This window comes from Galeopterus variegatus, unplaced genomic scaffold (genome assembly GCF_000696425.1).
Source record: "Galeopterus variegatus unplaced genomic scaffold, G_variegatus-3.0.2 Scaffold6606, whole genome shotgun sequence".
NCBI classification, from domain to species: Eukaryota; Metazoa; Chordata; class Mammalia; order Dermoptera; family Cynocephalidae; genus Galeopterus; species Galeopterus variegatus.
This window is the reverse complement of record NW_007732717.1, coordinates 91,176-103,549: the sequence shown is the minus strand read 5'-3', so window position 1 is coordinate 103,549 and position 12,374 is coordinate 91,176. Positions and strand designations below refer to the sequence as shown.

Sequence of the window (12,374 nt, the reverse complement as noted above, 5' to 3'; positions counted from 1 at the left end):
ACTGCATGGCCAGGCTGCAAAGTTTCTGAATCTTTATGCTCTGCTTCCCTTTTAAATTCTGGCTTTACATCATGAGTTTGCTGCCATAACTCAGAGTAGGCTCTGAGAAGTAGCCATGCAACGTCCTTAATGCTTTGCTGCTTAGAAATTTCTTTGGCCAAATGCTCTGGTTTGCAACTCTTAAGTTCCAGCTTCCACAAAGTCCAAGGGCATGGACACAATGCAGCCAGGTTCCTTGCTATGGTGTAGCAAGGGTGATCTTTTGTCCAATTCCCAATAAGTTCCTCATTTCTATCTGAGACCACATCATCCACACGGCCTTTACTGTCCACATTTCTATCAGCATTTTGCTCACCACCACATAAGTCTTGAAGACATTCCAAATGTCTCCACCCCCATTATTCAATCAGTTTCCAACACTGCCACATTGGAGATCAAATTTCCATGTGAGTTTTGGAGGTGACAACACATCCAAATTCCATCAACAGCTCATTTCTTTTTAGTGCTGAATAATATTCCATTGCATGGATGTGGATGTATCACAGTTTATGTATTTATTCACCTGCTAAAGGACATCTTGGCTGCTTTCAGGTTTGGGCAATTATGAATAAAGCTTCTGTAATCATCTCTGTGGAAGTTTTGGAGTGAACGTAAGTTTTCAATGCATTTGGGTAAATAGCAAGGAGTGCAATTGCTGGATTGTATGGTGAGAGTATGTTTAGTTTTGTAAGAAAATGCCAAACTGTCTTTAAATTGGCTGCACCATTTTACATTCCCACCAGCAATGAATGAGAGTTCCTGTTGCTCCACATCTGCACCAACATTTGCTGTTGTCAGTGTTTTTTCTTATTTTTTTCTTATTTTTCATTGCAGCTGGCCAGTACAGGGATCCAAACCCATGACCTTGGTTTTATAAGGCTGTGCTCTAACCGAATGAGCTAACTGGCCAGCTGGAGTTTTTAGATTTTTGCCATTTTAATAGGTGCATAGTGGTACCTATAGCACTATAAATGGTATAGGTACCACTGTCTTTCTATTTTTTCTTTGTTCTTAATTTTATATCTTTCTACTTTAATTTTCGATTCCCTAGTGCAAATATGCAATTTTAATTTGCAATTCCCTAATGACACATGATATATGATGTTGAGCATCTTCTCATATGCTTACCTGTCACCTGTCAAATGTTCTTTGGTGAGGTGTGTGTTCGGGTGTTTTGTTCATTTTTAAGTCAGCCTGCTCCTTTTCTTATTTTTGAATTTTTTTTTTTTTTTTTTAAAGATGACCAGTAAGGGGATCTTAACCCTTGACTTGGTGTTGTCAGCACCACGCTCAGCCAGTGAGCGAACCGACCATCCCTATATGGGATCCGAACCCGGGGCCTTGGTGTTATCAGCACCACACTCTCCCGAGTGAGCCACGGGCCGGCCCTCTTATTTTTGAATTTTAAGAATTCTTTGTATGTTCAAAATATTTAAAAATTTCTCTTGAGACTATTTTTTGACCCATGTATTATTCAGAAATGTGTTGTTTCAATGTTCTCCAAGTATTTTGAGACTTTCCAGCTATCTTTCTGCTACTGATTTCTAGTTTAATTCCATTGTGGTCTGAGAGCATGCTTTGTATGATTTCTTTTCTTCTATATTCGTTAAGGTGTGTTTTATAACACAGAATGTGGTCTTGGTAAATGTTCCAGGGGAGCTTGAGAAGAATGTTATTCTGCTGTTCTTGGATGAAGTACTCTACAGAGGTCAATTAGATCCGGTTGATTGATAGTGCTCTTGAGTTCACCTGTATCCTTACTAATTTTTGGCCTGCTTGATCTGTCAATTACCAATAGAGAGGTCTCCAAATATAATGCAGATCTGTCTATCTCTCCTTGCAGTCCTATCGGTTTTTGCCTCATGTATTTTGTTACTTTCCTGTTAGGCGCATACACTTTAGGGATGGTTATGACTTCCTGGAGAGTTGACCTCTTTATCATTAGGTAGTGACCCTTTTTATTCCGTTGGATGAAGTATTCTACAGAGGTCAATTAGATCCGGTTGGTTGATAGTGCTCTTGAGTTCACCTGTATCCTTACTAATTTTTGGCCTGCTGGATCTCTCAATTACCAATAGAGGTCTCCAAATATAATGCAGATCTGTCTGTCTCTCCTTGCAGTCCTATCGGTTTTTGCCTCATGTATTTTGTTACTCTCCTGTTAGGCTCGTACACTTTAGGGATGGTTATGACTTCCTGGAGAGTTGATCCCTTTATCATTAGGTAGTGACCGTTTTTATTCCTGATAATCTTCCTTGCTCTGAAGTCTGTCTGAAATTAATATAGCTACTCCAACATTCTTTGGGTTAGTGTCAGCATGGTAATCTCTCTCACCATCTCTGTACTTTTAATCTATCTGTGTCTTTATATTTAAAGTGGTTTTTTATAGACAACATACGGTTGGGTCTTGGCTTTTTATCCACCCTCACAGTCTCTTTTCATTGGTGTATTTTCATCACTGAAGCTGAAGGGGATTATTGATATAGGTGGGTTAACATCTCCCATATTTGTTATTGTTTTCTGTTTATTGCCCTTGTTGTCTGTTTCTTTTTTGTATTTCACTCTTTTTCTGCCTTCTATGATTTTAATTTAGCATTTTATAAGATTCCATTTTTCTCCTCTCTTAGCATATTAATTATACTTCTTTTTTTGTTCTTTTAAGTGGTTGCCCTTGAGTCTGCAATACACATTAACAACTAATTCAAGTCCACTTTGATCATTATACAACCGTCCTGCTTGGAGTGGGTAATAGGGAGTTGTTTAATGGGGACAGAGTTCCTGTTTGTGATGATAAAAAAGTTCTGGAAGTAGACAGTAGTGATGGTTATATGACATTGCAAATGTACTTAAAATCACTGAATTGTATACTTGAAAAATGGTGAAAATGGTATACTTCATGTGATATATATTTGACCACAATAAAAAATGGTAAAAAATTAAAATTAAAAACCCTAAGGAAATCTAAATAAAGTATGGGCTTCACTTAGTAATAATATATCAATATTGGTTCATTAATGGTAACAAATATATCACATTCATGTAATAGTGGAAACTGCTGGGGAGGAGGAATACAGAAGCTCTTTGTACTATCTGCATAGTTTTTCTGTCAATCTAAAACTGTTCTAAAATATATATATATTAATTAAAAAAAGAGTGAGACCCTCAACCAGGTCTATTACTGAGTGTGTGTGTGTGTGTGTGTGAGTGTGTGTGTAACACATTGTCAGCTATCAAGAATGTTATTGAAGTATCCTGAATTTGAAATATTTCATAATTCTTCTAAGTCTAGTTATATTACAAAATTCCAAAATCCCATCCTAACTAACTTTGAGATCTTTGTCTAATATGTTTGTTAAGTTGCAAATGATGATCTCTCAATTAATTCCCTGATCTCCATCATGGTTACGTCTGACAAAGAAAATAGCTTGTACTCTTGAAATACTCTATCTAGAAAATTCACAAAGAGAAAAATTAATGAAAGTGAATAAAGTCAGGGGCCAGATCTGAGAGCCAATTTCATTGCATTCCTCTAACCCAATGATTCTCAAATGTCAACATGCATATGAATCACCTGGGGATCTCGTTAGATGAAATGCAGATTACAGTTCAGTAAGCCTGGGGCAAGCCGGAAATCCTGCATTTCTACCACGCTCCCCGGGAATGCTGACACAACTGGTCTGCAGACCACATTTGTACCATAGAGGTTCTAACCAATGAAATGCAGATTACAGTTCAGTAAGCCTGGGGCAAGCCGGAAATCCTGCATTTCTACCACACTCCCCGGGAATGCTGACACAACTGGTCTGCAGACCACATTTGTACCATAGAGGTTCTAACTCACTTGAAAATATAATGGAAAATAACATATTTTATATAAGCAATCAAAACCATAAAACACCTAGGAATTCACTTACAGGAATTATCTACACATCTATACGAAGAAAAAATTAACTCTATTAAAGGATATAAAGGAGGGTCTGAATTAAGTGAAAGAATACACCATGACCATTGATAGAATAACTTGACAATGTAAAAATGTCAATTTCTCCCAAATTAATCTAGAAATTCAATGCAAAAATAGTTTTAAAAAATCAAGATTGTTTAATGTCATGCTTTCTTGGTTCTCCCCATCTCATCCCCCAGAATCACCATTGGGGCATGCATTCTCTCCCTGCTCCCCACAGCCTCCAAGGAAACTCCTTCTCCAGACCATTCTCACGCTACCAGAGGCCCTAAGAGCAACTACACTCACGACAGGAAAGGATGTGGACTCAGTGATCAGAAGGTGTGGGTTGGAATCCTGGCATAATCAAGAATTCTGATATTATGACTTTGTGCAAATCACTTAACTACTCAATCATCTTGTGTAGAAGATGGAGATGGTAATACCACCTCACAGAGTGATCACTATGAGGATTAAAGGAGGTAAGATAATGCAACAGGAAGCACAGTGCCTGATACACATGTGCTTATAAACACAAGTTTCTCTTTCCCTGTTCCTTTAATCTCTCCTGGGTTGCATGAACCCCACCTTAACTGGAATTACTAAAATATCTATAATGATTTATGGTAGGGCCAGCACAAGAGGGGCTCCACTCCCACCATCCAAAATAACATGTTTCCATTCTTACCCAGTTAGGGAAGAATCATCTGGTTTGAGTAACTTTTCATATTCCTGACTGTTCTTGGAAGAAGCTTCAGGCACTGCTTGCTGAGAACCTGATAATATTAGCAAATGTCTCTAAGCTTCTTGTTGCATGCTGGCTCACTAAGAGGGCGCCTATCATGTTTCTATAATCCAGTGTCCAGGCAGAAGGCCTGGTATGTGATAAGCATTCAGTAAAAGGGCTTTGTAAATAATGAAGGAATGAATGAATATACTGACCAATTCTGCTTATTTGGACAAATGGAGGCAAGAGGCCCCAGTTCTTTATATAACGCCCCATAGAGAAAAAGCAGGAGAAAGTCTATTTTCTGTTAAACTGTCCATTTCAGCACTGTTTACATTAGAGAATACTGAAAATGCTCCTGAGATTCCCAAATTTCAAGCTATAGGTAATGGTTAAGCGAACTACAGTCCTACCGGCAGATGAAATACTATGTAGCCATTACAAACGAAGTTTATGTATAGTCTTTAAGGAAATAGGAAAGTGCATGGGATAACATATTGACAATCTCAGAATGCAGAAGAATATATCCAGGATAGCTTCATCTATGTTAAAAAGAAAGTTCTAGAACAAAATCAATGGAATTTGCCATAATATGATAACCAAAATATTACACTGATTGCTCCTGGTGATGGAATTATAGACTATTTTCCCTGCTTGTTTTTTACTTTTCTATAGTCACTGAATTTTCTAAAAACCACATATATAACTTCTAGAGTCAGAAAAGTTTTCTATAAGTTACAAAACAAATGAAAATTAAAGAAAGAAAAGAAATCCACAACAAAAAAGTGAGCCATGCAGCGAGAGCAGTGTTGCCTTGGCAGGGCAAACCAGCTGGCAGGAGCTGCTGACACACGGGAGGGACACCAGTGCATGTGCACCACACCGGCGGCACCAGTCACCGGCTCTCCCTGCCACAGTCTTGCCTTCAGCTTTCCACAAAGGTTCTCCACTCACCTCGCAAAGCCTCTGAGGGTTTTTCTGCTTTTTCTTGTTTTCCTGGTGGATATTCCTGGTTCCACTCCTCTCTGACAACACCGACTTTCTCAGTGCCCTGTTCAGATAATGTTCTCTGATTTAAAACCAAGTATCTCACTTCATCTAGAATGTAGGAGAGGAAAGGATCATTGAGTCAATCTATCAGAAATATGTATTGAATACCTACTATGTGACAATCACTTTCCTTGCATGGAGATAAGGCAATGGAAAGACAGATAAGGTTCCTGCCCTCCTTGAGTTGTTGCCTGGGAAGCTGCCTCCAAATACCAGGAGCCTCAAAAGAATAACTACACATGTTTGTAGTTATTTTGAGGATCTCAGACCTCAACTGGCAATGGCTTCCTCTAAATAAGATCATAAAGCTCCTGATGTGTTGTTCCACTGAATCATATTTCACTTTAAGGAAGGCATTACAGTTTCCCCCAATTTACAGATGAGGAATCGACACTTAACCTTCCTGTGGACAGAGAGCTGGTTCTCGGCAAAGCCAGGACTATACCCAGAGCTTCCTGTCCCCAGCTAGGGAGCCCACCTCTCCACGCCTTTCACCTCCATCAATACAGGGCACACACACGACAGCTACCAAAAACCTAAGACAGGGATATCTGTCCAGCTACAGTTATTCCCAATGACGGGTAAGCTGTTATAGAATTGAACATCCCAACCTAAGCCAGACACAGCTCTTATTATGTTGGGCTATGTTTCCATTTCTCATATAAGAAAAGAAAGGGGGATATGTTGGGGGCCTGAAGCTCCACACCCCTTCTTGTGAGACCGCTCCTACGTGACAATCTGCTCAGATGGCTGTGCTTTACATGATAACTGCCTCGAAATCTTTATGCCAGAAACTGATTGCTCCTGGCTATGCAAGTTAATTTGCAAGTGACCTTTTATCCTTCTCTAGAAACTTGTTTAACCATAAACATTCTGGGTGGCAACCTTTACTTTGAATGTCCTGTCTTTGTCTCTCCTCAAGATATTATCATATCTTTACATTCCAGACCCTTTGCAGCATGCCTGCTTTCTCCTATATACTCTGCACTTTTTTCCCGCCTGCCCTGTCCTCACCCCTCCTCCCGGGTAGCAGTGTGTCAACTCCCTATTGGATAAGAGCTCCCCCGCCCCTGGTACCTTATAAAAACCCCTGCTTGCTGTAATAAACAGAGTTCCGGCTTTGACCGCTCTCCTGGCTCGGTGTTCTTTCTTTGTCCCCGGGGCCGAAGCGCAGAGGGGATCGGGCCTGCGACACTCATCATCCCGCTCAGCCCCACAAGAGGTTACCGCCCGCTGGTCCGGGGTCCCTTCCCGACCTGTGTTGTTGGTCCCCGGTGGCGAGGAACCAACAAACTGGGTCCGGGGTCCCTTCCCGCCCTGTGTTGTTGGTCCCCGGTGGCGAGGAACCAACAAACTGGCAGTGCGCCACTTGGGAAGCGCGGTGGCGCTCCTGCTGAGGGTTCGGATCCCACATACAGACCGGTTCCCACTCACTGGCTGAGCGAGGTGCGGGAGCAACACGGAGGGTTGCGATCCGTTGCCGGACACGAAAAAAAAAAAAAAAAAAAAGAGGTGAGCTTTGATCCTGTGTTGAAGGATAGATAACATTTTTGGAGAAAGAGATGAGCCTGAGAGCTCCTAAGGTATCGTCAGCCACCTGAAGGCAGGCCCTATAATGAGGCAGAGCCTAGTGTCTGCAGGGACCAGGAAGTGGACCACAGTGTGAAGGTGGCAGTGGGAGTGAGAAAGGAACCTTGGGAGCAAATTATATAAAGCCTTCAAGGCCAGACTCAGAAGTCTGAACTCGGTTTCCTAAGACACTGGGCAGCCATGAAACACTGCAGAGCAACACAGTATCATGGTCAAAGGGTGGTATAGAAAGGTCAGTCAACAGTGGCAGGAGAGAGAAAAAACCTGGTGCAGAGAGAGCTAGAGTCCAGAGGGAGATAGTGGCTGAAGGGCAGAGAGCTCCAAGGAGAACAGGTGGGAACAGCAAGGAGATGTCAGGGGCGAGAATTGAGAGCACAGGAGTCAAACAGGACTTGGAGCTTCAAGACCAATGCCATCTTTGTCCAGTTCTGAGAAACTCAGAGGACGAGCCCACTGAAGAGAAGAGAAATGCTAACTCAGATTGGGATGTTCCACTCAAGACCAGCAGGCTGAAAGCTGACGAATTCCAGCATGGGACCTCCCGTGAAGCCAAACAGATTTACTATCCCCTCTGTGACATGAAACAGGCCTCCTGTTGTGTTTCTGCCCTCCCAGGAAACAGGAGTTTTCATCAAGCATCAAGCATTTTAAGTGACAAAAGGCAGGACTTAAGACAACATGTACACTAGTCTCCAGGAAAAATGTTAACAATGACTAGCGATGGACAGGCATCATGCGATTTCAATATTTTCTCCTTTTTCCTAGTCTATTTCTAAATTGTTTTACAAAGGGAACATACACTGTTTTTTTAGGGGGGAAAAACATGTAAAATAAGAGGCGGTGATGCCAGGCTTGGGACAGGGTTCAAGGAAGAGCAGGTGCCAAGACTTCATGAACACTCACAGCAAGAGGCCCGCGGGCTCTCCCTGCAGGGCCTAGAACTCCCTTCCAGGATCAGAAAGGCTCCTCGAGAAGGCAGGCTGGAAAACCAGAGAAAGCCAAGGTTTCCAGTCGCATGAAGCTGGGTTCTGATTATGGCACTGCCACTCGCCTGAAGCAAATGACAGTGTCACTTTGCTCACAGTAAAATGGCGATAATTGTACTTGTCTGGAAGCCAACAACAGTACCATACTTCATTGATTCTGACATGCACATTGTTTTTATTTTTGAACATCTCTAAACATTGGGATACATCTTATAATTAATGCCATGTCATAGTTTAATTGGCAGAATTTCATTGTGTTTAAATTCTCTGTAGGCAATGCGCACCTTCCGTATTGCTTGCACCTGGGGGAACCACTCCTACTACCGTGCCTCTTTATGCCAGTGGAGTAAGTACTATTTATTTTCCCTTTCTCACAGATGAGGAGCGGATGTTCAGGAACATGCCCAAGGTCATCAGCTAGTACAAGATGGAGACGGGATTGAATTTATCTGACTTCAAAGCCTGGGTCTTTCCATCCCTTCCGGCTCTCTCCTTCAGAGGGGAGTTCAAAAGACTTTCTGCATTGATGCAGTATTTCTACAAGTGAGAATCTAGAAGGGTCTGTGTGAAAGTGTTAGCATGATTGTCTCGCGGTGGTAGGATTTTTAAGTTTTCTCTTTTGTTTCTTGGTATCCTCTCTTTTTCTTTTTTTTCAGTGAACACACAATGCTAGTCCAGGGAGACAAGCTGGTGGTGGGTGTCCCCATCAGAGCTGCCCTGGGACAGAAGGTCCTGAAAGGCAGTGAAGGCACACAGGCACTACCCACTTCTGGCCATAGCTCCACCGGTAGCACCTCCTACAACCCCAAGCACCTTCTGGAAGGATGACATGCCACTCACACAGAAACCGATGTGTGCACTGTGAAAATCAGGTCAAGGTAATGAGGGGACGTGGGCTTTTGCTCTGTCAGGGAAAACTACTGAGAAGCCACAAGCCTCCAGAAACATTTCAATTAAAATCAGAATACCTGACTTTGCAGAAGATCCTACATCATCCGAGTAACCAGTGGTCTTTAATTGATAATAACTGACTTTTTTTTGGAAATTTGTCCTTAATGTTCCAGAGCATCAAGGTTATTTTGCGAACATTTATTTTCTTTAATAATTCCTTTGTCACACTGATGTTAAAAGTTTGGGTCCATGAAAATATCTGAAGCAACAATGGACAGAATACAATGAGAAACTGAAATCAATCATCATGGTGGGATAGTTCAAGTTCAAGTATGTAGACAAAAAAAAAAAATCTAGCCTATCAAGTGGTGAAGTACTTTGCTCTTCATGTTGGGGTTGAACCACATGACTTGCTTTGGCCAATTAAGTGTTAGTAGGTAGGAGGTGCCCAGAGACCTGCAGAGTGTTTGCGGGACCACACGTGCCCTCTGTGTGTATATGCTTTTCCAAGTAAGAGGGTGTCTGTGTGCATTAGTCCCTTTTCTGTTGCTTATACTTGCTTTGGCCAATTAAGTGTTAGTAGGTAGGAGGTGCCCAGAGACCTGCAGAGTGTTTGTGGGACCACACGTGCCCTCTGTGTATATATGCTTTTCCAAGTAAGAAGGTGTCTGTGTGCATTAGTCCCTTTTCTGTTGCTTATAACGGAATACCTGAAACTGGGTAATTCATCAAGGAATGAAATTCATTTGTTGCAGTTTGGAGTCTGGGAAGTCCACAGTCCAGGGGCACATCTGTCGAGGGCCTTCTTCTGGGTGGGAACTCTCTACAGGGTCCTGTGGTGATGCAGGGAATCACATGATGAGGACGGCAAGGGAGCTCTTTCATGTGCTCTCCTTATAAAGCCACCAGTCTACACCCATGACAACCCATTTAAACCATCAGCCCATTACTCCATGAATAGATTAATCCATTCACACGGGCACAGTCCTCACTATCCAATCACCTCTTAAAGGCCCCACCTTCCATCACTGCCATAATCTGATTTCCCACCCTCTCAACACTGTTACAACTCACCTTCAGTGAGTTCTGGGGGGACATTCAATCCATAGCACTGGGTAAGCCCACTTGCCAGGGAGGAGGACGAAAGACACATGAGGTAGAGAAGAGTCACTGTCACAGAGCCCATCCTTAATCAGCAACCTGCACATCCCAGAGAACAACTGATCCCTGTTTGCAGTCACTGAGCTTGGAGGATTGTCAGGTTTGTAACATAGCATTTTTGTGGAGATAGCTAATCGATACACCTTTACATTAAGAGATTTTGATTCAATAGATCTGAAAAAATGTATTTTAAGCAAGGTACTAGGTGATGCACAACCAGCTTATGGAAATCAATGCCTTAACCTCTCTGTGGTTTTCATCTGTAAAAACCAGACAGAACATCACCTGCTTCTTAGGGTTCTTGAGAGGATTAAGAATGTGAAAGCCCATGTGACCACTTACATGCCTGGCCCACAGTTGGGCCCCCTAAAATTGCTGTTTCTTTTTCTGACCTCTGCTCCTGGCTGGCATCGGCCACTCTCTTTGCTGGGGGTCTGGAGGAAGAATGTGGAGCATACGTGCCCTAAACTCCTGGGAGAAGGTCATTGGTGTACCTGCTTTGTGCAGAGGGTACTGGAATATTGCTTTAGCACCTACCCATGTTCACAGAAAAGGCCAGCAAGATGGCGAATTTCCAGGGGATGAGCTATAGTGCATCAGATTTGAAGGAACTGGCAGGATTGTCTGAGGACCCGACGGTGTTGTGCTGGTGGTCAGAGTTAGACTCCTGGGCCTTGGCCTTGACCTTCAGGTATTCCTCCACATCACAGTCACTCAGGGACCGGTTAAAGCTGATGATGGAGGAGATGGGCTCTATGCTCTCTCTCCCTGTCCTCATCCTCCCACTCCCACACGGTCAGCAACATGCTGTGCTGCAGCCAGCACTCCTGGCTGCAAGAAAATAGAAGCTGTCACCACCCTCTGGTCCAAGGGGTTAAGCCATGCATCCTCCAGGAAGACCCCCCTTCTCCTCACTCCCTTCCCTTGTCCTGTTCCTGGCTGAAAAGCCAAGGCCTCAATCACTGTGTGGCACACAGTAGGTATTCAATAGAGGTAGAAGATGAATGACGAAGGAACCGCAGAGACGGTGTGTATTAATCCATTTCTGTTGCTTACAACAAAATACTTTGAACTGGGTAATTCATAAAGAAAACAAAGTTCAGGGCTGGCCCCGTGGCTCATTCTGGAGAGGGTGGCACTGGTAGCGCCGAGGCCGTGGGTTCGGATCCTATATAGGGATGGCTGGTGCACTCACTGGCTGAAGGTGGTGCAGACCACACCAGGCCGAGGGTTGTGATCCCCTTACCCGTCAGAAAAGAAAAGAAAACAAAACAAAATTTATCACTTGCAGTTTTGGAGGCTGGGAAGTCCAAAGCCCAGGGAATACATCTGGTGAGGATCTTGGTGGTGGTGACGGTGACCCAGGGTATCACATGGAAGAAAATGGCAGAGCAGAGAGAACAGAGACTCTTCACGCTCCCCTTTTAAAGCCCTCAGAACCACACCCCTGATCACCATTATTAATCCATTCACTATTGCATGGTCCTACAATCTAATCACCTCTTTAAGACCCCACTTTTCAATTACTGTAAAAGGATTTCCCACCCTCTTTACACTGTCACAGTAAGGACTAAGTTTTGGGAGGACATTCAACCCAAGGCATGGTGGCTGACCATCCTCATTATAACGAGCAGCCCACTTTCTCCAGCTGGAGTCCAGCTGCTCCTCTTTTCACAGATCAGGAGTCAGGTCCCTGACCAACAGCGGGTGAGCGGGGCAGAGAATCCCCCGGGGGGCGCTCAGGCAGGTGGCGATGGTGTTGGTGAGGCTGCACCAAAGCACATATGCGTTTGCCATTTGGGGAAAGGCAAACCAGGCCTGGGGACAGCATATGCAAGAGCCTGACGAGGTCAAGGAGGGTGAGACCCCCGACGCAAGACATGAACTGGCATGGGGTGCTGGGCTCCGGGGACAAGCGCAGGGTCCGTGGAGGCGGAACTCCAGGCTAACGCAGAGAAGGGAGACTATACTGGAGGTGAGACAGGAA

General features: G+C 43.5%; 1 protein-coding gene across 1 annotated transcript in view; it reads right to left on the bottom strand.

Moving 5' to 3' along the window:
• LOC103606480 (uncharacterized protein FLJ43738) overlaps positions 1–11,165 on the bottom strand; it is a gene marked incomplete at its 3' end in the record, with an annotated part of 33,733 nt that extends 22,568 nt beyond the window's left edge. The window contains 2 exon segments of the mRNA XM_008591070.1: positions 10,730–10,821; positions 11,020–11,165. Of these exon segments, the coding sequence (XP_008589292.1) occupies positions 10,730–10,821; positions 11,020–11,165 (238 nt within the window).
• Positions 11,166–12,374: the final 1,209 nt, after the last annotated feature.